This window comes from Loxodonta africana, chromosome 1 (assembly GCF_030014295.1).
Source record: "Loxodonta africana isolate mLoxAfr1 chromosome 1, mLoxAfr1.hap2, whole genome shotgun sequence".
Taxonomy (NCBI): domain Eukaryota; kingdom Metazoa; phylum Chordata; class Mammalia; order Proboscidea; family Elephantidae; genus Loxodonta; species Loxodonta africana.
Genome location: NC_087342.1, coordinates 188,016,966 through 188,043,952, shown reverse-complemented (window position 1 = coordinate 188,043,952; position 26,987 = coordinate 188,016,966). Strand labels below are relative to the sequence as shown.

The following is a 26,987-nucleotide window of genomic DNA, read 5'->3' as shown; positions in this document are numbered from 1 at the left end:
ATTAATGCCCAAATGCAAACAAATGGTGAGATGGGTTTTCCTCTGATCGTTTTCTTAATTTGTCAAACTGCGGCCAACCCGGCGGTAGCCAGACGTTTTGGGCTGGCGGTCGGCTTGGATACGATGCCCCATGGAAGAGACCAGTCTAAGTGTCCTAGTACGCGCACGAGTAACCACAGCGCAACACCCTCCCCCACCCCTACCACACCCCATCCACGCCTCGAAGGAAGTGACGCGCCCACGGCGGCGGGGCGAGTTCTGCGCCGGAAGTGGCTCGCGTATAGTAAATAACCCCAAAAGGCAAGAAAGGCGCTGTCTCCATCTTGTCGGGTCCCGCTGTTGTTGCGACGTTGTGGAGATGGGGAGCGTCCTGGGGCTCTGCTCCATGGCGAGCTGGGTAAGGTTCCTTTTTGTGGCTTCCAGAGAGCTAGTTTGAGAGGAGGAAAAGAAAGGGATGCAAGGAAGATTGAGCAAGAACGGGCTCAGACCCCACCCAACAGGGAGTGCTGTTTCGTTTCTCCTACTCTCCCTTGATCACTTCGAGTCGGCTCTGGGAGTTGCGAAAAATTGGCCAGGGTGGCGGTAAGGTACAGTGAAGATGGGAAGATAACCCCGATGGAAGAGATGAAGAGAGCTGCAGTCCCCTCCCCCCCGCCCCTTAGAGTGGCGCTCGCCATTCTCCCAGGCCCTTGTTCTTGTGTCTGACTAGGTCTTCTTTACAAACGTCTTCTGCCCCTTCCTTCTGGGGGGTAACCCATCTCTTTTCGTCGCATCTTCCCAACGGCCTCAGGCTGCAGCACTGTCATCCATGGAAGCCTGTCGGCCTCTTTGTTCTGTCGTGCTAGCAGTTTCGACTTATTTATTCATTATTTGGAAACCCTGGTGGCGTAGTGGTTAAGTGCTTTGGCTGCTAACCAAGAGATCGGCAGTTCGAATCCTCCGGGCGCTCCTTGGAAACCCTGTCGGTCAGTGCTGCTCTGCCCTATAGGGTCGCTATGAGTCGGAATCGACTCGACGGCAGTGGATTTGGTTTTTTTATTCGTTATTTGGACCAGTCTGGGAGTAATATTGATGTAGTAATACCGTTTTGAAGTAAAACATGCTTGCGTAATGTCCAATTTCATGCATATTAGTTGAATAGAGTTCTTAAAGTGAAACAATTTTTTATTACAGTGGCAAGATTTCTTGCTTGGTGTAGCAGTTTATTTTAAGATAACCAGGAAACCCTGGTGGCATAGTGGTTAAGTGCTAGGGCTGCTAACCAAAAGGTCGGCATTCAAATCCACCAGGAGCTCCTTAGAAACTATGGGGCAGTTCTACTCTGTCCTCTACAGTCGGAATAGACTTGACAGCAATAGATTTGGTTTGGTTTGGTATTCCCCCTTCCGTTATAGTTAATAAAGATATCTGTAATTTTGGGGCGAGTTATTTGGGTTCAAATCATGTTTCTTTAATCTGTGATTTCTGAATTCCATATCTAACATTTGCTTTTCTGATTTCCCAAATCCGTTATATATCTTAGCCACCGTTTTATTTTACATGCCTCCTCTTTTTTCAAAAAGATTTTGATGTAGCTTGAACTATTAATGTTAAAATTTAATAAAATAATGTGTGTAGGTTGTTATTCCAACCCCAGGCCATTCTCTCGATTATTATTATTTTGCAGCTGGGTGTGGAAACCTGGTATATTTTATCTCAATAAAACATTAGTGCATCTGCTTGAGTGGAACCGATAGGTCAAATTGACTGTTAATTGACTTTTTACAAAATAGGCGTCCTTAATATAAACCCTTTGCCCTTGAGTCATTTCCGACTCAGTGACCCTATATAGGACGGTGTAGAACTGCCCCATAGGGTTTCCAAGAAGAGGCTGGTAGATACAATAAATATAAAATTACCTCAAGATAATAAATGATTGTCATAAGATTAGTTTCATTGATTTTTCTGGAAGATTTTGTGTAATGGTTCATTTTTAATGTCAAGATTTTGTCCACTTATAAAGTGGACATGCTGCAGTGCTTTGTATGTAGTAGAAATTTATAAAGAGGAATACATATTTTCCATTTTATTTTCAACTTCCAGAGCAGTGACGAGCAACCCTTTTTATTCCTTGACAATTACGATAAAATAGAAAATGTTTAAGGATTTTTGTTTATATGTTTTAAATCAGGAAGAAAATAGCTTTAATGAACACCATGGAGAAAATAATATCCCTACTAATGTTTTCACAACCTAAATTGCCACATTTATTGACTAGAAGAATGTTGGTGATACAGTTACTGCTGCTGTTTAGTCACTCTGTTAGTATCAAGGTATATTAGAAAATGAGAACAATCTTACGACAATCATGTGTTTTGTAATACTTGTATGTTTATTAAGGTTCCTTGGATGGTGCAAACAGTTAACAACCTCAGCTCAAGTCCGCCCAAAGGTACCTTGGAAGAAATGCCTGGTGATATGATAAAAATCAACTGTTGAAAACCCTGTGGAGCATAGTTCTACTCTTACACACGTGGGGTCACTATGAGTCGAAGGCAAGCGGTTTTTAGTAATAAGGGGCTGATCTTCTAATAATTAGACCTCTGGCAGATAGAGGCATAAGGATGGAAGGGGAAAAAGATGACCCAGATTGCATACTATGAAATCAATTCCTAGACTGGCCATAGTGATCTAGAGCAGTCATGAGCAACCTTGGCCTCCTAGCTTTTCTGTCTCTTTTTTCCTAAATTTTAGTACAGGTAGATAACAGGAGGAAGGAAAATTTGCCCTTTTGATATACAAATCAATCTCTCACATTCTTAACAATCACTATGCTCATTTACTTAGAGGTTTCGGTGAATTTAAAATCTGTTCAAATTTTCAAAAGTAGCATTCAGATCATTAAGTTAGATCAGCCATGCTAAAATTATATATATTTAAAAAAAAAAGAACAAAAAAACTATCTCATTCTTCCCTTAGCTGAAGTGTCTACAGCTTGATCACTTATTGTAAAAGTTTTTGTTCTAATTTATAAAACAATCGTAGAAAATTTATGAACTATGGAAAAATGTAAAAGAGAAAGCAAAAATCACGTCACACTACTGTGTAGAAATCGCAGTGTTAAATTGTTGAATTGTTTTTCTTTTTCTTTGGCTGTCAGGAGGTCCAGAATTAGGTTAATCATAATCCTTGACTCATGACACTATTGATACTGATTCTTTCATGGCTGTCTTTTTGATTGGTGATTAAACACTACCATAAACATCTGTGGCCCTCCCACCTCATGCCTGTAACTATACTTCCAGCAGCTTATATCTACTTACACGCTTTTCCCCCATTCCAGTCACAAAAATTGTTAGTGAATAGAATTGGTTTTTATTAATAATAATAATTAGATCTTTTATTAATAATGTCATGTACAATAACTATCATTTCTTTGCCCAAGATATTTAATGTAGTTAAGAAGAAAGAGTTAGTGATTACTGAGTACCTATTTTGTGCCAGCCTTTGCTAGATTTTATTTTTTAATACAATGCCTTTTTTTTTTGTAGAAGTGATTCATAGCAGCTATGAATAGTCAAGCAAGGCAGAGTGCTGAGAAAGTAAAAATGTCACACAGAATTCCACCACCAGTAACATTCTTTCTCTCTCAGTGCATGTATGTACAAATGGATGAATAAAACAAAAATACTTTTGTAGGAATGGTAAGATACTAAACGTACTTTTAAGCAAAGCCTTTAATTTTTCTTGCATTTAACAAAAGATAAAGATAAAACTAAAAGAACTGCTGAATGTTAAATCAGTGTTTCTTCATCAGGAGAGATTCCTAAGAAGATTCCTCTAAAGAGGTGATCCCATAGCAGTGGTTGTCCACTAGGCACAGTTTTGCACCCCAGGGGATGTTTGGTAATGTCTGGAAACATTTGGGGTTGTCACTCTAGGGGTGGGAAGTGCTACTAGCATCTAATGAGTAGAGGCCAGGGATGCTGCTAAACATTCACAGTACATAGGACAGCCCCCCAATAAAGAAAAGAATTATTTGGCCCAAAATGTCGATAGTGCCACGGTTGAGATATCCTGCTCTGGGTTTAAGAAAAAGATTGTATAAACATTGAAATTGGAGCAAGTTTTTAAGGGCATTTTAATTTTAGATTTACTATGAAAAATTAGGATTCACGCATCCTTTTACGTCACCCCCCCAAAAAAAATCACAGCTCTTGTTAATTTTGTAACTTTTCATTTTTTTAATAAAAAATTACATATGCGCATAGTTCTCTGTGGCTTATTATGAAAAACAGTATACCACTCCATTTCTATTTCTGTGTCAGTGTGTCTTTAGTCCGTGTTTATTTACTTCTGTATTTCTAAACATGCTTCTACTGTTTATTATTTATTTATTAATTATTAAAATTGACTCCATGGCACTAATGACAGGAGTATTAGTTTTCACCATTATCACTACATCCATGTCAGAAGAGGGAAAAGATAAAGATAACAATGCACTTCTCCTCCTCGGGGGTATTTGAGAATTCTTAGTATTTTGTGGACTTGCCAATATGATTTCTGGAGGCTGGAGGTTGGCTTAGCAGCTTGCTATTCATGAATATTTTATTTCTCTTCTTAACTTTGATTGCTGCTGGTGATTTTTTCCCCCTTTGTTTTAACTAATTTTATTTACTTTGGTTTCTATAGAGCGCAAGAGCTTCTTTTTTTGACTATTATTTCAGTCCTTTTTTTTCCTTTTGTGAAAATTAAACTTTCATTGTATCATTTTAAACTGTACTGATTTTTAATAATACTGTTTTTCCTAGATACCATGTCTGTGTGGCAGTGCCCCATGTTTGCTGTGCCGATGCTGCCCTAGTGGAAACAATTCCACTGTGACTAGGTTGATCTATGCACTTTTCTTGCTGGTTGGAGTGTGTGTAGCTTGTGTAATGTTGATACCAGGAATGGAAGAACAGCTGAATAAGGTCAGTCTTTTTTCTTACTTAATGATTCCCTGAAGGTGTAGTATATATATGCATAAAATTGTATAGTTTGTATATTGGAAATAGAATAATGTGCAAAGTAAGAACATGTAATCTCATTTTTAGTAGTTTATAATCTTTTAGGAAAAACCAGCAAAAACAGTATAAAGCAGCCTGTTAAGTTGTGTGATTTTGGTACAGAAAATGTACTATCATAGTATATGAGGAAAAAAGTAATTCTAACCAGGTAAACGTCAGAATTTCAGTGGGCTTATGGAGAAGGGGATACTAAGGGTGACTTATTAAGAATAAGTAAACTTCTCATATGTAGAGACTGAAAATGGGGAAGTACAATGGATTGACAAAGTGGCTGCAACGATGGGCTCAAGTGTGGCAACTATTGTGAGGATGGCACAGGACTGGGCAGTGTTGCATTCGGTTGTGCATAGGGTTGCTATGAGTCAGAACTGACTCAACAGCACCTAACAATAACAATAATGGAGATAAAGCTAGAAAGTAAGGGGAGGATCAGATTGTGGAGGGCCTTGTATGTCTTGCTATGGATTTTCCCCTTTTTTAGACAATAGAGAGCTATCAGAGCTTTTTGAGCAGAGTATCAGTGCTTTAGGAAGATTGATCTGATAATTAAGAAAGACTAAAAGTCAAGTAGATAAGTATGGAGGCTGTTGCAGTGGTATACCAAGAAGTGTGGAGGGCCTGAAATAGGTTTTATGGACATAAGACTTGACTGTGTCTGACAATTAAATGTTAGCAGTAATGAAATCACAAATAAGCAGGTTCTGATCCTAGACAACTGGGGGGAGATTACTGCTGTTAACCCAGAAAGGAAAATAAGACTTTTTTTTGTTTGTTTGATTTGTTGGTTTGTTTTAATTTTTTTCCAGGGACTGAGAGGAGTGGAAGGAGATGGTGAAAATGGAATATATTTCATTTGTAGCATGTTGGCTTGGGGGGTACTGCATTACATATATACATATCAAGCAGGAAGCAGACAATGTGAGTGTAACTCAAAAGAGATAGAGACTGTCTAGTGGGTTTATATTTAAATAAACATAAAGATGAAATTTGAAACCATGGCAGCATTTAGAGTGAGCGGAGCTGAAAGGGGTAAAGAAAGGGGAAGCTCCAAAAGCGCAGTGAGAAAAGGAGGAGAATAAAGAGAATGTTCTATTGTGCAAGTCTTAAGAAGAGTTTTAAGAATGCCAGGAGAATGTGTATAAAAAGATACCAAGGAATATGAGGATTAAGAAGTAACCTTTGAATTTTGCAACTAGTGAATGACTGTTGTTGCTAGCTGCCATTGAGACGATTTTTGACTTATAGTAACCCCATGTGACAGTAGAACTGCCCTGTAGGGTTTTCTAGGCTGTAATCTTTATGGGAGCAGATCTCTAGATCTTTCTCCCGTGGAGCCACCAACCTTTGATTTAGTAGCCAAGTGCTAATCATTGTACCACCAGGGCTCCTTAGTATATGACTAGAGTACTGAACAAGAGGGTTTCTTTTTTTTTTTTTTTTAAGAGTCCTGGGGCTGGAAGGAGTGGGAGGGAGAATCAAATGGCCATGAAGAAATGTATCCAATGGGTAAGAACTGCAAATTTGAAGAATTTTGTAATGAACATGTTAGCTTTAGAGGGAAACTGGGTTACGTAAGGAATTTTTCAGATGGGGAAGAATAAAGAGGTCTGTATTGTAAGAGTAGTCAATCAAAAAAGACAGAGATCTGATCTGTGAGAGAAGGTGATCAAGAGTAGAGAAGTTTTCCTTCAAGTAAATATGAATGATAAATACAGAGAACTTGAGGTTGGGAGAGTATTTATGTCAGATGATCTCATCTTATTAAAGTGGAAAGCATGATCATCTGCTTGTTCTTGGCCTAGGGATAAGTGGTAAAAGTTTGGGAACTGATTATTGTGATTGTGAAAGTAGTAACTTGGTACAGGGCATATGTAGGTGCTCAGTAAATGTTCTTCAAGTCCTAGGTTTAAGCAAAAGACATGCCAAAAGGTGTTAACATGGTTTTGTCATGAATCCAGTTGATCATGTTTATGAAAAATGTGATTGGTAGATGTTCTTATCATCAAGTATTTCTGCTTCTCTGCTTTCTGAGGTCATCAAAGAATTGCTGGTGATGTGTAGGGCCATGTCACTAGTTCTAGTTGGTGAGCTGTAAGTGAAATGATACATGTTAGCTTCTACTTCTGACGTAGGGCCTCTTTTTCTTTCTATCACAACCTAGACATCATCTCGAGATAGTAGCTTCTCCATCAGCCCAGATTCCTGAGTGACTACTCAGGATCAATGCTGTACATGTAACATGTGCAAAAATACATCTTTACTGTCTTAAGCCATTGAAATATGGGGTTTATTCATTACTGTACCAAGTTAACCTAACTGATACAGATGGTTGAATTAATTTAGTGTTTAGTACTGGGAGTTTGCAAGGTGGTGTGATGCCCACATACAAGCAAACAGGATAATTAAGGATGCTAGTGAGTACATGGAGACCCTGGTGGCATAGTGGTTAAGTGCCGCAGCTGCTAACCAAAGGGTCGGCGGTTTGGATCTGCCAGGCGCTCCTTGGAAACTCTATGGGGCAGTTCTACTCTGTCCTGTAGGGTCGCTATGAGTCGGAATCGACTTGATAGCACTCGGTTTGGTTTTTTGGTTTTAGTGAGTACATGTACAGGTGAGTATGGGTAAGTCCATATTGCCATGAGCTTGAAACTGGGTCAGGAAGGTAGATTTAAGTGAGATTGAGAAAGGGTTTATAGACTTTGTAGGAAGTAGCGGAAAAAAAAAAGTAACACTTAATGTTATACCTAAATACAGTTTAAATTCTTGGTTTTCAAAGAGCAAATTAAGTTATATGTTAGTATATTGGTTTGCTTCAATATTGCCTAAAAGAAATAATCCATTGTAATACATATCAAAATAATGTATGATGTTCTGACCAATACTGCCACTTACTTCACTTAAAAATAGGTTTTGCCCTCTGATTCCAGTGTGATTTTCTGAAATGTTTATCAGTCTCTTTCAAGACTGTGAGTTAAAAAACAAAACCATTGTTGGCTTGGTATGCCAAATCCATTCATGATTAAAAATAGCACTTTCAGAAGAAGGAGCTGAAACAGAAAAATGGGTTAAAGTAGCATTAGCTTTGAAAAGTCATTATTATTCTCTTTAATACTCAGGGACAGGCTTAATTACTCTGATTCTTTAAGCTTTTATTTTCGTTTTTCTCTCTTACACATGTAACTCAGTATATGACAGTAGAATGCAAGTTCTAAAAATTTAGAATAAGTTCCCAAGTCAAAATAAACATTTACATAAACAGTTTAGCAATGTCATTGGTAATTTATCATTTGCTCACATGGATGTTTAACTCTTTTTTTTTTTTTTAGTTGATTAAAACTTACCAGACTTAACTTGATAACATATTTATTATAAAGCGAACTTCAATTTTCCAAATCTTTACTAAAAAAGATTTTATTGCACAGAATTTTAGTTTTTACTTGCTGAAAAAATTATGAATGATAAACTCTTGTTTTTCTAGATTCCTGGATTTTGTGAGAATGAGAAAGGTGTGGTCCCTTGTAATATTCTGGTTGGCTATAAAGCTGTATACCGTTTGTGCTTTGGCTTGGCTATGTTCTATCTTCTCCTCTCATTGCTAATGATCAAAGTGAAGAGCAGCAGTGATCCTAGAGCTGCAGTGCATAATGGGTAAGTTTTGAAGTCTGAGTAGCCTCTTCTCAGTAATTTTGAGTCTTATCTACAGAAACTTACAGTAAAGTAAACTTATATAATTTGCAGAATTATTTTGTCCATTAATGAATGCTAGGGTAAGAAAATCATCTTGTTTCTGCTAGAGAATGTCACACTTGGGAAATACAAATATTATTCAGTCATTTATTGGCATAATATCTGATTCAGAATGTTTTGTATTTTCATCCTAGGAAGATCTTCCACGTTTGTGACTATTAATTGTGACTGTTAATGAGGAGCTATTCCCCCTCCTCCTCCTCTCAACTTTAGGTGGACCAGCCCCACTACACAGAACTGAGTTCAGTTCCCTAGACCTTTAGTACAGCAAAATGAAAAACTGTATTACTAACCAGGGAGATTGATTTTCTAACTTGTTGGTTGTACTGGACAACCTAAAAAGAAACTTCAGGGTCCTATCGTCAGTCTCACTTAATACAAACACCACTTCTGATCCTGGTGATTGGAATGTTACCTAATTTTAAATTTTTTTCCCCACAAATAAGAAAATCTTAAGTTTTATCTGTTATGACTTATCTATTACATATGCTACCAAAGACGGGAAGAATGAACAAGTGGAATATAAATATCAATGAAAAAAATATCACTGGAACAGGTTGATTTCGTGTGATTTTGTCCTTTCAGTCAATGATTGTTTTAAGTTTTTATCAGTTTTGAATGGAGGCATTTATCATGTGTTTTGTTTTTAAACAATATTTCAATATCTTTACATTATTCCTTATACTTTTACATATTACTCCATTTATTACGTAAAATAAACCGGCGAAATGGAATGTGTTTTTATTTTAACATCATATTGAATCAATGACAAGTCCATTTCTAAAAGTATCTCAAAAGCAGTTTACATAAGTCTTCCCGTCTTCAGGATAGATACCTTGAAAAAGAATAATCACGTAAAGTATAGCTATCCTTTAAGATGCCCCTAAAAGATTTCATATATGAAATTGTTGAGTAATATTTATTAATTAAAAAATTGTATCTCTTTTTGTTTTAGATTCTGGTTCTTTAAATTTGCTGCAGCGATAGCAATTATTATTGGGGCATTCTTTATTCCAGAAGGAACTTTTACAACTGGTAAGAATTTTTTTTTTTTTTAATTTGTGATGTTGATTTTTATAAAGAAACTAAAATAATGTCTGCTTGGAATTATAACAATACTTTTTTTTTCTTTTTATTTCCTAGTTGGCAAAATTGTTTATATAAAATTTTGTTTTCCTTTTTGTGTACTGTGACTGAAAAGGAAATAAAAACTGAACCAGCCACTTGTATGTATGCCTTTTTTCTTTCAGTGTGGTTTTTTGTGGGTATGGCCGGTGCCTTTTGCTTCATCCTCATACAGCTAGTCTTACTTATTGATTTTGCCCATTCATGGAATGAATCCTGGGTTGAAAAAATGGAAGAAGGGAATTCGAGATGTTGGTATGCAGGTAAGCTTCTATCTCCCAGAATATCTTCAAGATACTTGAACTTTGAAGGTGAGAGCAGATATGTGGACTGTAGGGAAATCACTTAGAGTATGATCTAATTTCCTTTGAACAGGTTTTCAGTATAAAAGTTTGTGCGTGGCATTGTGTCACACCGTGTTAACAACTTGTTGAGAGATCTTTTGGCAGGCCTGTTAACATATTCAAGAACCAGGAAATCCAAAAAGAACCTGAATAGTTAAATTGGTGTTCCAGAATCTATTATTAAAAGTGTGTACATTTTATAGTTTTTCATTGCCCATTTTTATTTTGGATAAATTTCTTAAGTCTGATTACCTAGCCTAAAGTAGGTTAATTAACAGTAAAATATTAAAGGGACAAGCACTGCTAGAAATAGATAAACATGTAGTGATGTAGTTCATAAACACAAGCAGACAAAAAATATAAAAAGCAACTCTGAGACATCTTCTGTAAGTGCAAAGGATCTCTTTATGTTTATCAGTACCACCTAAGGCAATTCCTATAGTAGTATAATTATTTGTTTATAATGATGAGCTTGTGTCCTATGGTTATTTTCTAAAACAGGGATCAAAACTCAAATGTTTAATAGGGGTCAAGCACGTAACACAAATGAGGGGAGGAGGACCAGGATTAAGTGTATATTTAGTCCTTGTGTAAGTAGTAAGGACTGTGATGAATTGGAGGGTGTGAATGGCCCATCTCAAGTGCACAGCTGCTGCTCAGCTCCACCTAATAGTTGCTTTGTGAGAATGTGGACCCTGTTTTGCTTGATTTTTCTGATTTTTTCATAAGAAGCTAGAAATCGGGACTTCATGTAAAATGTTCTGAGTTTCAGCTAAAACAAAATTTTTAAGTCAGAGTGTACTCCAAATCCAACATATCTGCTGGCCTTATATGTCTCATACACACCTAGTTAGTGATGTTTGGTCTCAGTGGTTGAAGTAAAAAGAGGTTGGTGCTCAGAGAAATAAGTTTCGTTGTTTAGAAAATTTACTTATATAGAATACATCATTCTTTAATGCAAGGTCTAACGCGGGGGCTTCTGTCTTGTTTTGCTTCCTGTTGTATCAACAGGGCTGGAACATTGTAGGAATTAACTATTTGTTAGATCTCCTCACTGAGGCAAGTCTAGATGTTATCAGATCTCTAAATCCAGATGTTACCATAAAGACTGAAACATATATGTTGGAATTTACATAGAAGGAGGTTAGGTTGTCTTATTAAGCAGTGATGACTTAGCCTTGCGTAATTTTAGTTGAGGAATAATAGCATTGTTTTGCAGGCTTAACATTTACCAATGAAAATCAAAATTTTATGTTTCTTAATTGCCCTTGTTTAATTGAATGATTGCTTCTTTATAAAAACCTTGAGTAATACTCCTAGTTATTTTTCCTTTTTTTTAAATAATGGCTAATGTATGTGAAAGTGTTTTGTAAGCTATAACGTAGATTTTACTGGTAATGTTAAGTCCTATTAGTATGTTACTAACTTACTTTTCTTGATAATACAGTAGTGAGCAATGTGTAAAGGCTATGAGATTCTTCAGTGATAAAGTTTAGAGTTAGTTTTCTTCCCTGCTTTTATAGCCTGTGTAATGCTGGTGATGTTAGTTGCTTAAAAAACATATATATATATTTTTAAATAAAATGACATTGTTTTTTAAAATAAGCTGTGTATGCCTAATTCCTAATATTTCTGACAAAGTCTAATTGTCCAATTATATTTTTTTCCCAGCGTTGTTATCAGCTACAGCTCTGAATTATCTGCTGTCTTTAGTTGCTGTAGTCCTGTTCTTTGTGTACTACACTCATCCAGACAGTTGTGCAGAGAATAAGGCATTCATCAGTGTGAACATGCTCCTCTGCATTGGTGCTTCTGTGATGTCTATCCTGCCCAAAATCCAAGTATGCTCTTTATATAGTTAGTTTTTTTTTGAAGCCTCTATGTTTGTAAATTTTTATAAATCTTAAATGATGGCAGAATATTTATCTGTGTTGCTTAATTTTTTTCTGTAGGAGTCACAACCAAGATCTGGTTTGTTACAGTCTTCGGTAATTACAGTCTACACAATGTATTTGACATGGTCTGCTATGACCAATGAACCAGGTATGCTCTTTGTTTTATTTCTTTTTCAGTGACTCCTGTGGTTTTCTTTTTCTTTTTTCAAAGATAATTGTTCATAAGGTTAAGGTATTTAAAAATTAAGCTCTTAAAAAAAAAAAAAAATTTAGAGGATTAAAAAAGGTGGGAATAATATCGCTTTCATCTTTGATGTATTAACTATTTCATTTAGTGCTTTCCTTTGCTGGTAATTACAAGAAGGCTGTAAGAAGTTATTTGAAAATTACAAGAGTTATATCTGTTTTGCACACTGCATAAAATAGTAACATATAGAAAGAACTACAAGCTGTTCAAATGTTTGTTATTCAGTTATAAGCAGTATCATTTTGTCATTATTATTCTTTTTGTCGGTAACTGCCTTGCTGTTGTATAGGATAATTCGGCTTATTATAGGCCTGTTACATTGCATTCCATGGGAAGAGAAACCAAGTATGTCATTTGAGGGCAGAGAAATTCATGAGAAATTAATTACTATTTTTTAAAAATAAATTTATCTGAATCTAATATCATTGAGTTTATAAACTCTTCACATGCTGTATCACTAGTTGGAGAAAGATTTTAGTGTATTAGAGAAAGCTTCGTTAGTGTTTTTTCCCACCGAGTGTTTAGAAAAGAATTATTTTTAATTTGCTTTGGAGATTAGCTTTATCTGATTGGTTTTAAGATAAAAGGCATTTTCATTAATAAGATTGTGATTGACATATCTGGCTTTGTGGGAGGAAAAAATATTTTTTGGCCACTTTGGTGAATACCAACCCTATTTTAAGCCTTTCTTACAAATGAGTAAAGAAAACTGAATAAGCATTAGGTAATTATGCCTTACTTGGTTGTTTACAGAAAGCATTTGCTGGGATTCTGATAATTTTGGTTTTTTTGTGTGTAAGTTGTCTTGCTGCTTATAACCATGTACTTCGGCAAATTAGTAAACTTCACTAAGTATTGTAATCTCAGAGTATGTAGTAGAAAAGCCAGCACATTGTGGTTTGGGGCATCTGAATTTTCATTCCTAACTCTATTAGAATTTTACCAACTTTATCTAAATTTCACCTGTTTTATCTATTTCTGCCCACGTTTCAGTTAACTGCTGAGCACTTAACCACTGCACTATTAGGGTTCTTTCCTTATCTATGACGAGGTTATGTACTACTGCACAAGGTTGAAAATTAAATGATTTAACTTTTTCAAGCTCTGCTATAAGATTAGCACTGTAAAACTTTGAAAAGTTCTCATTATTAATAATTAAAAATTGTTTTCATATATTTTTTGTTACACTTGTGACCTTTCTTACAAAACTTTTTGGATGTGCAAGGTTATTTTTGGTAAAAAGTTAAAAAGAACTCCATTTATGCCCTGAAAAACAAATTATTTTCCATATTATTCTAACATTTTAATTTGATCTTAATTTTTTTGTCATAGAAACAACCTGCAACCCAAGTCTGCTAAGCATAATTGGCTACAATACAACAAGCACTATTCCAAAGGATGGGCAGTCTGTCCAGTGGTGGCATGCTCAAGGAATTATAGGACTAATCCTCTTTTTATTGTGTGTGTTTTATTCAAGGTAAGGAAAAGTATGAGATTTTTAAAAACTTTTAACAAGAAATCCAGCTGTTCATTTATGAATCGTTTCTTAAGGAAATGTCTTTTTTCTTTCTCTCTTCCTAAACCCTGTCTTTCATACAGTATCCGTACTTCGAACAATAGTCAAGTTAATAAACTGACTTTGACAAGTGATGAATCAACATTAATAGAAGATGGTGGAGCTAGAAGTGATGGATCACTGGAGGATGGAGATGATGTTCACCGAGCTGTAGATAATGAAAGGGATGGTGTCACTTACAGCTACTCCTTCTTTCACTTCATGCTTTTCCTGGCTTCACTTTATATCATGATGACTCTTACCAACTGGTACAGGTACTGACATTTCATGAAAATTTGGATGTGGGAATTTTGATGACTTTTTCATCAAAACATGATGTGATACAAGTACTTTTTATTCTCTGATGAATTTCAAAACATACAGTTAAGTGAACAGTGAGGTCAGTGTGAGAAAAGGAAACTTTATTTCCTTGCTTTAATAATAACAGAAACATTGAAATAGTTCCAAATCTTGAAAAGATTAAAATAGAAAAATTTATGAAACACTTTTCTTACAGAAATGCATGTTGATCGTTTATCCAACACAACATGTTTAATTTTATGTTTTACTTATTTTTATTACCATAGCCAGTTTCTGACATAATGCTGTCAAAGATACCGCCTTTCTTCTATTTTGTTTGAACTTTGTCATTAAAGTTCTGGAGACTTTAAAATACGTTAATGTAGATGTCTTCTTAGAGTTCTTCAAAACTGTAGTTGTATGCTTTTTTTTAATCACTTCAAAATTAATCTATAATCTTCTGGCAAGAGGAAGGTAGCAATTTATATTTCATTTTTTAAAAACTTTGATTTTGTCCAAATGACTACTGAAAGATTTGGTTTAAGATTCACACTGAACTAAATGGTTTGGCCATTTTTGTTTTTAATAGTTTTTAATACATGATTACCCTGAAGTAAGGCTTTCAGTACTAGCAAAAGATGTAGGGGAAAAAAAAAATTATTTTTTACCTCATTTCTCTGAGATCAGCCTTTACTGATATTTGAAAACCTGTATTTTGGAAAGTCTCTACACTGGAGCATATTTAGCTATAAGAATCCAAATAGTTCTTAGTAAATTTAAGCCTCTGGCTGTTAGGTAATAGTAGATTTTAAGACTTCAGATTAAAAAGATTTTTGCCATGTTTTATTAACTAATCAGCCAAGTTTTGGGTGCATTTCTTTCCTATCTCATAAATCTGAGATGTTTGGGGAGGTGGGGTAAGGGTTATATACACTTTGAACAAGATGGCTTTGGTAAGGGTTACATACACTTTGAACAAGTCTTTTAAACAAAGTAAGACTGATAAGACTTAAGTAATAGTAACATCTTATTTATCCAGAGGCCACATTTCATTTCTCTGCTGTCTAGTAAATAAAAATTCATCTAGCAATACATAAAAAGCCTCTGAGTATTATGTAAAGAGCTGTTTCAGAGGCCTGTGTACTTCATTCCAGTAAGGAAAATGATTGATTTTTTTACCTTCACATATGGAAAGCAAGGCTGCAGATTTGAATCAGGAGCTGTGTACCTGTTACCACAAATTGTATACATAGAATACTCCTGACATAATGAAGTTAAGTTTACTTAGCAGCTTGATGACAGATGACCACTACCCCTCCCCTTTTTGTTTTCCTTAAATATTAGGTATGAGCCTTCTCGTGAGATGAAAAGTCACTGGACAGCTGTCTGGGTGAAAATTTCTTCCAGTTGGATTGGCATCGTGCTCTATGTTTGGACACTGGTGGCACCACTTGTTCTTACAAATCGTGACTTTGACTGACGGGGACTTCTGGCATGAAAGTCCCACTTTGATCATTGCTTATTGGAAATTAGCAGTATTCCCAACTTTTGTAAAGAGTGTGTGTGTGTGTGCGTGCTTCCCATGCAACTTCTTCAGTGTTGGTCTGGCATGAATTAGATTTTATGGCTTGCCATTTTATTCATTATTTTCTTGCCAAGCCCATTGATATGTGTGTTTGAATGAATTGTAGGGGAGAGTTTTATGAATATGATGGTGAGTTAGGAAAGGTGTACATTCTTAGGTTTATCCACTGCTGTGTACCTCTGGAATTATACTAAAAGCGAAACTGCTTGCTTGACAGGTTGATTTTAAAACTATGTTAGAACTTAAGCTGTTTTAGAAAGTATTAGTGGAAACGTATGACTGCCTTTTGAAATTCTGATGCCTTGCCTTACAGGAGACTACAAATAACTTCGCTATTCTAAGATTGTATAACCAAGTCACTTAAATGCTGGCTGTCTGAAAATTCTTGTCAGGTTTTCCCCTTGATCTGAAGAAAAGAAACAAAGGTAGAGAATTGTTTGATGGACAGTGTAGGTTTTGCATGAAGGTTGAGGCACAGAGCCTTCAAAGAAAGTCGGATTGGCAATGGCGGGTACTAAGTTTAATACCAATTAGATTGTAATCTTCCCTGGGTAGGGCTGGCCTTTTTCCATACCTACACAGTGAACTTTGCTTTAGTCATTATAAACACATGCAAAAGGATTAGACAAAAATTTTGAAAAGGAAAATCATGGGTTAGAAGTAAGTTACTTAAAAAGACTTTGGAAGTTAGTTTTGAAAAACAAAGGTGGTAAACTTTTGACTGGGCAGGAAGAAACTGCAAAATACTGTGTTTCAGTAGGTATACTTAGGTAAAATTGAGTCCAGTTCTCTCACTTTAAAAATGAGAAAACTGAAGCAGACTTAAATAGCTAATACAGCTAATGAGTGGTTAAGCTGGGAAATTCCAAGTCTGCCAGAAATAACTAGCATTCTTTCTGGCATTCAAAAATAATTTCTTTTCAAAATACATGCATATTAGACTTTGCACCTCATTAGTGGTGGGTAATTTATGTGATTTGGGTTGCTGGTGGCCAGCATGTTTTCTACCTGGAAACTCAGGCCAGGCGAATGATAAAGTGCTGTGGAATAAACTGCTTACAGTACGCTGTACAGTTTGAGTTTAAAATGTTTTTGTATTTGCTGCCATGTAAATGAAGTATGTGTTATTATAATCTTTCAGCCTGAAAATCAAGCAGTATGACAATTAACTTAGAAACTCTTAGTTACTTGTACGTGTTACTAGTCTTAATGAAGCTTTTAAAAACTACATTTGCCTCTTTTAAAATATTTATTATATAAGTGGAATATAACAATTGAACGTAATTCCCTAACCTTGTCTGTACTGATATTGTGTTCTAAGATTTTGAATGGCTGTGTTCTATCTATAAATAAATGAATTCAGACAAAGTGTGTAGTGTGTTAATTTTTCAGCAACTCCAATTTAGGTGGCTATAATACTCAGACCTACTTTCCTCCTCAGTAAAAAAGAAGCTGGCACTAGAGGATTAACTAAGCCCATTTTCTGTCCTGAAAATTGAATTGTTTTGAAGGCAGTTTTCACCCTTTTGGTTGTTTCTAAGTGACTCCTGAGGTTAGATCCCAAAGGTAATTGAAGTGGTGTCTCTTACCCCCCCTACCCTCCCAGGCCTTCAGTCCATGGACCTTTAGCTCAGATAATGTTTTTCATGCAGTCAGTAAGGTAGTTTACACCTGCTGTGCCCTCCAAGCGTTTTTTTTTTTCTATTTCTGTTCACTGATTGATGCATTTTTTTTTCCTACCAAAATACTATATGAAAAAATTCCCTTTCTTAAAAAAATAGTAATACAATTCTGATAAAAATATTCTGCCCCATATAAGAATCACCATAGTCTTAGGACATTTTATTCAATGTTTCATTCAACGTGAGTTTCTTCAGTATTAAAGGTGGGACAATGCTAAATTTTTTTCCCACAAAATAACAGAAGTTCTCCAATTCCATGTTTGCTTCAAAGCAAAGGGAAAAATGAGTTCAAACACTTACATGTATTACACAAAATATCAAGGATATTAATGCTGGGGACAATTACAGAGGCATAGGAAAAGGTTTTCTAAACGTGACTTCAGAAAAACGAACACAAATGTTTGGTTGCCTCATTCCTAGTTTCAATACTTGAGTCATACTATTTTTGCTTAGGGAAAAAAAAAGCAGCTGACCATGTTATCCTTCAAATATAGGTCAGTAGAAATGTCAGAAAGTTACTATTAAGAGGATTATGACACCTTAGGCTTCTTGAAATCTAAACTTTTGGCTTACTAGTTTATATGTCTACCTTTGTGTGCTAGTACATAAAGGGCATTTAAAATAGGGTCTGTTGCTACTCTAGCTGTAACCTTGTTTTATCATATAAATATCTCATGGTTAAGAGTTTCTAGATTTACCTGATGAACAACTCTGAGTATATACTATATGAAAGATGAATAGTCCTATCCTTAAGAAATGTAACGGGATATAACATAACACAATGAGAGAAATCACTTTTGGTCTGTGAAATTTTAAAATATTTCATGGAGGTACCTAAACCAGAGGGTTGGATTTTAACAGCTGCAATGAGAGGGTACTCAGTAAATGTCTGCTATAAGAAGGTACTGCGGGAGCTAAGGAGTGGAAGCAATGAGGTACTATTTAATGTCAGGGGGGGTGGGAACTAGAAATTCTGGAAAAATAAAATGTTTGCTATGCTTGCAAGAAAGTAACAGACCAAGGGCAAATGGAAAGAAAAAAATCAGAGTGTGAAGTGGGTATTGGTAAGGTTGAAATCCTGGGGCCATTTTCTGGTTTTCATAATCAAAGGGCCTGGGCTCTTTTAAAAAAAAAATGTAGGACAAGAATCAAAGTCTGTCATCCTATGAGGTGGCAAGTGCCAAGAAAATAAAGATAAGGGCTACCTCAGTGAAAGGGTACACTAGGAAGATATATACAAAACCAGAAAAAGGGAGATGATAAGGAAATTTGTCTGGCTTTTTTTATGGTTGGAAAATAAGTCTCCACTCAAAATTTAACCAGACTTTTCCTCTCACACATTTGCGACTTGAATTTTTAATACCTGCATGATCTCCAAAGTTGAGATATTAAAGGTAATACTCTTGGAGCACAATAGTAGCATCAAAACAAATCTTTTGAACTCTGTACTCTCAACCCAAGTCACACACCATTCCCACCTCACAATCTAAAATTTTAAAAACCAACAAACAAAAAGTTACTGTGAGCAACTGCTAATAGAAATCAGAAAAAGCAGAATTGGAACCCAAAAACTTCAGACAGTAAAATTACTAGGTATAAATAAATGTAAAGTTTAAAATGATTAAGAAAGAGGAATATAAAGTGCCTGAAGCAAAAGGTTGAATATAAAATACAAAATATTTTCTTGGAAAAAGATCAAGCAGATTTGAAAAACATCCAAATAAAGCTAGAAGTAAAATGGTCACTGAAATTTAAAACTAATTAATGGAGAGGCTAAAGACCTAACTGAAGAAAGAATCAGTATAAATGACAGATCTTAGAAAATGATTAAGGATTCAAAGCATTACAAAGAATGCAAAGAATTCTTTGAGCAAAAACTACAAGGAAATAGACAGGGAAAATACGAAAGTTTTAAGAATCATGGGGGATAGAATGTAAACGTTTGCCCAGTTCTAACCAGCCAGAAGTCAGAGACAGGATGTGAGTTAATATTTTACAAAACTTCTAGAATTTAAGAAAAATATTTATTTTCAGATTTAGGAGTCACCTTGGATTGCAAGCAGATCCATACAAACAAATCCATATTTAGTCTTAAGATAGCAAACTTGAAGAACAAAGGGAAGATCTTAAAAGCAACCGGATTGCCAATTCTGGATATAGAAGGTCAAGCAGATAATTGCTCTTACTATACAAAACAACAAAAAACAAAGAGAATAAGCCAGATAAACTGAAAAATAATTTTTTAAAAGTCAATCAAAGACTGGACGTCTAAAGGAAATTTCTAAAGAAGGAAGAACCCTTCCTAGTGAGCACAGATCAGTGACCACATTACTCCTGGAGGTGGTTTGCCTAGTCCAGGCATGGGCAGGTAGAGAATTTGACTTGCTGTAGACAACGGGACTCTGCAGGGGGCAGGAGAGACCAGCAGAGCTTTTCAGGTCATATGACCTAGAGTGATGGATTGGAGTCTGGAGGGGAGCCAAAAGCACATCTGATTTTTCTGCCCAGTTTTCCCCATTGAAATTTTGCTGAGTGATAGTATGGGAAGTTGGAGACTGACTGGAAAAGCTTTTGCAATTTCAGTATGTTTGATAGTGTCTTGCCAGAGGGAAGGACCAGCAGTTAACACTGGTATTGCCATCAAGATATTTGAAAGAAGAGGTGAACTGAAACTAAAGCTGGAATTCAGTTCATTTTCCAGTTGGAGCAAAATGATCAACTTCTCACCTTAGCATCCTGACAGATGATAAGGACTCAAATGTTATTGATTCCAGTTACCATGGTCCTTTCATTACAATGTCTGACACAAAATCAAAATTTACAAGATATGAGAAAAAGCAGGAAAATGTGACCCATTATTATGAGAAAAAAGTGAATAAAAGGAGTCCCGTAGAAAGCCCAGATACCAGTATTAGAAGGAAATGACCTCTTAATACCTAATATAAAATTTTTAAAGAAAAGAGGGTAAAATAAAAATACGGAAAAGTTCAACGAAGAAATTCAATACGTAAAATAGGAACAAATGTACATTCTAGAACTGAAAAGCATATCTGAAATTAAAAACAGAAATGTAACAAGAATGTTTGCTATCACAATTTCTTTTGAATATAGTTCTGGAGGTCCTAGACAGAAGAGTGAAAAAAAAAAAAAGGGAAAATAAAGGTATAAGATTAGAAAGAAACTAATTCAAGAAAATATGCTTGCTTACACAAAAATTCAAATGCATTTACAGTCAAATTATTAATAAGTGTTCGTCAAACTGGCTGGGATAACAATAAGCCTAAAAAATAAGTAATATTAAGTATTTTACATGGATTTTCTCATTTAATCCTCAAAGCAAAATTAATATTATTACGTCCATTATACAGAGAAGGAATCCAAACCACAAAATAGTGAGGTAATTTTTTTGCCCAAGGAACTGCAGGTGGGGCAGGAGGGCTGGGCAATCTGGCTTCTTTGCCAAAAATAAAATTTGTTTCTACACACCAATAGCAGAGTTAGAAAATGAATTAAAAAAAAAAAAAGATAATTAAAATAGCATCAACAATAATAAATAAGGTACACAAAAATGTGGAAACCCTTTATGGGAAACAACATTGAAAGTCAGTAAGAAAAACCTTGGTAAATAGAACCCCACCATGTTCATGAATTGGAAGACGTAATATTTAGTTCTCCCCAAATTATAAATTCAGTGCAATTCCCAAAAAAATTCCATCAAAGATTTTTTTGGAAACTGAACCAGTTGAGCCTAAGATTTTGTATAAAAGACCTAACAGGCCAGGAATATTCAAGAAAATTTTGCATAAGATCTGATCAAGGTTCAGGGACTTACCACATCACGGCTTATTTCAAAGCTAAAATGGTAGGTGTAGGCATATCCTTTGCCCTTGAGTGGATTCCAACTCAGAGTGACCCTATAGCAGAGCTTCTTCCCAGTGTAGGCATAACAACAGCAACAAAAATAGGTGCTATAGAATCAAGTCTGACTCATAATCACCCTATGGGAGAAAGCAAAACTGCCCTATAGTTTCCAAGGCTGTAAATCTTTATGGAAGCAGGCTGCCACATCTTTTTCCCATGCAGCAGCTGGTGGGTTTGACCTTTCAGTTAGTAGCGAGGTTCTTAACCACTATGCCACCAAGGCTCCTTCAGTGTAGGCACGTTGCTGTTCTTAGTTGCCTTTGAGTCAGTTCCAACTCATAACAACCCTGTGTACAACAGAACCAAACACTGCCTGGTTCTGGGCCATCCTCACAATTGTTGCTATGTTAGAGCACATTGTTTTAGCCACTGTGTCAAGCCATCTCCTTGAGGGTCGTCTTATTTTTTGCTGACCCTCTACTTTACCAAGCATGATGTTCTTCTCCAGGAACTTGTCCCTTATGATAATATGTCCAAAGTACATGAGATGAAGTTTTGCCATCCTCACTTCTAAGGAACACTCTGGCTGTACTTCCTCCCAGACGGATTTGTTCGGTCTTCTGGCAGTCCATGATATATTCAATATTCTTCACCAACACCATAATTCAAAGGCATCAATTCTTTGGTCTTCATTCTTCATTGTCCAACTTTCGCATGCATATGAGATTGAAAATATCATGGCTTGGGTCCTCAAACTGGTATTCTTACTTTTAACCACTTTAAAGAGATCTTTTGCAGCAGATTTGCCCAGTGCAATACATTGTTTGATTTCTTGACTGCTGCTTCCATGGGAAGTTTAGGCATAACCAATAACACCAATCCCACTGCCGTTGAGTCGATTCAGATTCACAGCGACCCTATAGGACAGAGTAGAATTGCCCCACCGAGTTTTCAAGGAGCACCTGGTGGATTTGAACTGCTGACCTGGTCAGCAGCTGCAGCTCTTAACCACTATGCCACCAGGGTAGGTAATAAAGTTATTCAGAACAATAAATTGCTGACAGATGTGGACTATTGGATTAGTAGGGAAAGGCTGTATGATTCAGGAGTGGTGTTGGCGTAACAGGTAGTTCAAGTTAAAAAAAATTGTAATTGAAGCATTTAATTCATTAAAAAAAAAAATTGCCAGAGTAGACTCTGACTCACAGAGACCCCATGTACGTCAGAATAGAACTGTGCACCGTGAGGTTTTATTTTTGGTGAAAAACATATACAGTAAAACCTCCCATTCGAATTTCTAGACATAATGGTCAGTGACATTGGATACATTCTTCACATTGTGTCAACATTCTCATTGTTTCGCTTCCATTTACTTAATCTCCCTGTTCTCTCGACCTTCTCAGCTATGCTTTATCAAAGTTGTTGACACTTTGGTCTTTTATACATATATATATATTTTAAACACAATACTCAAGGGTGACAATCTTTACTTTCTGGGCTGTGACTTAATTTAAAGGTGGCTTCAGGGAATAGTTTCAAGGTTTGAAGAGCAACTTAGGGCCAGTCCTGGGAGCTCTTCCAGTCTCAATAGGTCCAGTAAGTCTGGATTCTTTAAGAATTTCAAATTCTGTTCCACATTTTCCCCCCTATTTATCAGGATTCATCTATTGTGTTGCTGATCAGAACATTCAGTAGTGGTAGCTGGGCACCACCTAGTTCTTCTGGTCTCAGGGTATAGGAGGCAGTGGTTCATGCAGACAATTAGTCTTGTTGTCCAGTTCCTTCACTGATTGTTGGGTTGCCTTCTTTGTTTTGTTCCAGATGAATAAACACCATAGTTTTATCTCAGATGGCTGCTCATAAGCTTTAAGACCCCAGACACTAAACCTTAAACCAAAAATATCCCCTGAATTCTTCTTAAAACCAACCAATAGTTTTTCTTAATTAGTAAAAAATGTCTGCCTTGAGCATTATGCTCTTTTAAGAACTATCTACATGGGTCCAAACTGACAAAAGCCAACTGGGGGGCAATGAGTTTATGTTAATGGAGAAAGAACAACTCAGAAAAGCAGGGTGAAATGTTTGCACAACTCATAGAATATAACCAACATCACTGAAGTGTACATGTAGAAACTGTTGAATTGGTGTGTTTTGCTGTGTATATTCTCAAAAAAAAAAAAAAGACCTGGGACATTACTCACCATACCGAATGGCAGAACATAAACTTTAAGAATTATATGATGCCAGCTGACTGGACTGTCCCATAAGACCATGGTCCTAACTCCCGAAACCAAGAGAACTAATCCCACAAGGCAACGTTATGTCTCATTAATATTAGCATCTGTAGCACCTCCTTTTTTGTTGTTGTTATTGTTGTAAAACCATACACAACCTAGCATTTGCCCATACATCCCTTTTCTCTATGTACAGCTTATTTTCATCGTTACATCAGTCATGCTGTAACTTCACCCATATTTGGTGCCACCTTTCCCATTTCTATAAAAAAGTGACCACTACAGAGACTGCTTCTCCCCTTTGCCCACTGCCCCCTAGCCCCTGAAAACCACTAATGAACATTAATTTTCTGTATATTTACCTATTCATGTCATTCAGAAAAGTGAGATCATATTTTTGGGTAGCTGACTTTTTATTTTGCTCAGCATAGTGTTCTCCTCTAGGTTTATATGTTCTGGGAACTCATTTTTCTTTATGGCTTAGTAGTATTCCATTGTATGTATGTACATTTTACTTACCCATTCATCTGCTGATGGGCATTTAAGTTGTTTCCAGTTTTTTGCTATTGTGAATACTGCTGCAAAGAAGATAGCTGTGCATATGTCTGTCTGTGTCACTTCTATTAGCTTCCTAGGGTATATACCTAGAAGTGGAACTGCTGGGTCATATGTCCATGGGGTTTTCAATGGCTGATTTTTTGGAATTAGATCTCTAGGTCTTTCTTGAAGCACCTCTGGATGGAGTCAAATCTCCACCCTTTTAGTTAGCAGCCAAGCTTGTGTTAACAGTTTGTGACACCATCCATAGCTCATAAAATATACTAAAATCAACTCCAAGTAGATTGAATACCTAAATGTGAAAAAGCAAACCTTAAAAACATATAGACAAAAACACAGGAGAGAATAAATGAATGACGAGATACAGAGTAAGAAATAATTGCTTCAACGACATATAAAAAAACACAAACCATAAAAGACTGATAAATTCTACCACATTAAAATAAAAAAATACATTTGTGCTTCAGAAGATACAATTAAAATATATTAAAATGCAAGCCAAATACTGGCAAAAAATATTGTGACACACATAACAAACATGTATTTTTATGGATATATATATTAGAATAATAATAATAAAAAAAAAGTTTAGGAGTAAAATGGACAAAAGATACAAACAGGGAATTCACAGAAAACACAAATTACACATAAAGAGATACTCGACCACATTGTTGTTAAGAACTGAAAATTAAAACAATGGGCCTTTTCTCTTCCTGTGTAACAATTTGTCCAAAAGCCATTAGGTGGAGCCAAGCAAGGTAGATGCCTGTACCAAAGTGGATGGAGAACTGCAGTGTCCAGAGTGAGATGCCAAAACCTGACTGGTGTGAGGAGGGTCTGATGTCCACACTGGGGAGGGGGTGGCAGCCTGGAGTGAAGTGGAGCCTGAAAAGGCTGATGAAGGTATTCGGGCATGGGGTGTTGAAAACCAAGAAGTGAAAAGGATATTTGTATCAGGGGTGGGGTAATCAGGCACACGATTTCAGAGCCTGAATGAACTGAAGTCATTCGTACAGGAGAGGGTTCTTGTGGATGAAGGGGCCTGATGCAGGATGTTGGCATATAAGCAAGGTAAAGAGGGCATCACCATGGAGAGGCAGCTCAGCAAGCGGTAATGGGAGCCCAAATGAATTAAAGAGGGCAGCCACACAGGGCACAAGTGGCACTGATGGAGGATTGGCAACATACAGATTAATAACTAAAGACAATGGGATCAAGGTTTCTCACTGTCAGAAAAGGGGGTTACATATTTGGACATGGAGAAAACTACAAAGAACTGTGTGATGCTGGACTGGATTTAGAGGCATTTTGTGTGAACTGAGGAGTTTTCAAAATACACAGATGCAGAAATAAATACAGGTGTGTGTTCCCTAGTTCTGGCCTCTTTTACTCCTTCTAGGCAGAGCAGATGCAGTGAAGGTGAAGAGCAAAACATTGCATAGAGAAAAAGTACCTTTCAAGAAAGCCCTAGCCATCAAGTTTCTATTATCTTATTGGCCAGATAAGGGTCACAAGTCAACCCTATCTGCACAGAATCTGGGAAAGTTTAAGTATTTTTAACTGGGCACACAGCCACTCGAAATAAAATTAGACTCTACTAATAAAGAAGAGCGGCTATTAGGCAGGCAAAGAACCTTCTCTGCCACTGATGCGAAAAGCCAACTTTCACAAAACTGTACTTGAAACTGTACCTCATTAACTAGAGCCACTTTTCCAAGTAAAGAGCTAATAAGTAACTGAACACTTGGAAGTGTTTGTTAAGTATAAGTATTTTGGGAGAGATCTTTATCTCCTGGTAGTTAAAAATCTAGACCTTTAAAAGTATAAAGCTTAAAATGTGTTGTTCTTTTTCCATAGAACAGAAACATAAAGACATCCTTAACAAATGATGAGGAATTTATTAACGCAAATATAGGTATAGGAATTTCATATCTCTATAGAAAATGGCATTACAAAGCCATTTTCTAAAGGCTCACTTACATTGAAATAATTTTAAGGTCACTGGAAAGTATATTTGTCTAAGAGTTATTTCTAACTTAATTTCCACTGGGATTCTTAATGAATGGCATTTGATGTCAAAGGAGCCCCATTAGTAAAAAAATAAGCAAGTGGTGTTATTTTTCCTTGGAAATTATTACATTATTTCTAAGCATGCCTTCTAACAACTGAACATAATAACAATACACAGGCACAGTTAACAATTAGGGTTCCAAGATAATAGATATCTCACTGAAGGTACAGAAACTCATGGTTTTTAAAGTGAGCAGCTGACAAGCCAGCTATTAACACAAGATTTCACCTCAAACGCATTTCGGAAGTTTTTCAATGAAGTTATTACTCTAAGATTTACAACAACTTGAAAATGGCATTACTGGGATTTGTGCTTCCAAATGAGAAGGAACAGCTGCAAACATCCATTAATAACCGGAACCTGGAATGTATGAAGTATGAATCTAGGAAAAATGGAAATTGTCAAAAATGAAATGGAATGCATAAACATCGATATCCTAGGCATTAGTAAGCTGAAATGGACTGGTATTGGCCATTTTGTATCAGACAATCATATAGTCTACTATGCTGGGAATGACACCTTGAAATGGTGTTGCAATCATTGTCAAAAAGAACATTTCAAGATCTATCTTGAAGTACAATGCTGTCAGTGATAGGATAATATCCATACGCCTACAAGGAAGACCAGTTAATATGACTATTATTCAAATATACACACCAACCACTATAGCCAAAGAAGAAGAAATGGAAGATTTTTATCAGCTGCTGTAGTCTGAAATTGATCGAACATGCAATC

General features: G+C 36.1%; 2 protein-coding genes across 4 annotated transcripts in view; one reads left to right on the top strand and one right to left on the bottom strand.

Annotated features, from left to right (window-relative positions):
- Positions 1 to 263: 263 nt before the first annotated feature.
- Positions 264 to 17,214, top strand: SERINC1 (serine incorporator 1). Of its 3 annotated transcripts, none has more exons than XM_003404243.4 (10): positions 264 to 397; positions 4,791 to 4,952; positions 8,527 to 8,696; positions 9,751 to 9,830; positions 10,046 to 10,183; positions 11,936 to 12,105; positions 12,217 to 12,307; positions 13,739 to 13,883; positions 14,006 to 14,236; positions 15,606 to 17,214. In XM_003404243.4, exons 1-10 carry the CDS (start codon positions 359 to 361, stop codon positions 15,739 to 15,741), a joined length of 1,362 nt encoding a protein of 453 aa, XP_003404291.3. In that variant the 5' UTR covers positions 264 to 358; the 3' UTR covers positions 15,742 to 17,214. The 3 variants fall into 3 exon arrangements, with proteins under 3 accessions (XP_003404291.3, XP_023394859.1, XP_064146450.1); XM_023539091.2 differs by lacking the exon at positions 264 to 397 and adding an exon at positions 2,571 to 3,683; XM_064290380.1 differs by lacking the exons at positions 264 to 397; positions 4,791 to 4,952 and adding an exon at positions 6,519 to 6,554.
- Positions 15,396 to 26,987, bottom strand: part of HSF2 (heat shock transcription factor 2) — a 55,802-nt gene continuing 44,210 nt past the window's right edge. The window contains exon 14 of the mRNA XM_064290372.1: positions 15,396 to 26,634. Within this exon, the coding sequence (XP_064146442.1) occupies positions 26,528 to 26,634 (107 nt within the window). The 3' untranslated portion in view covers positions 15,396 to 26,527. The remainder of the gene's footprint in view (positions 26,635 to 26,987) is intronic.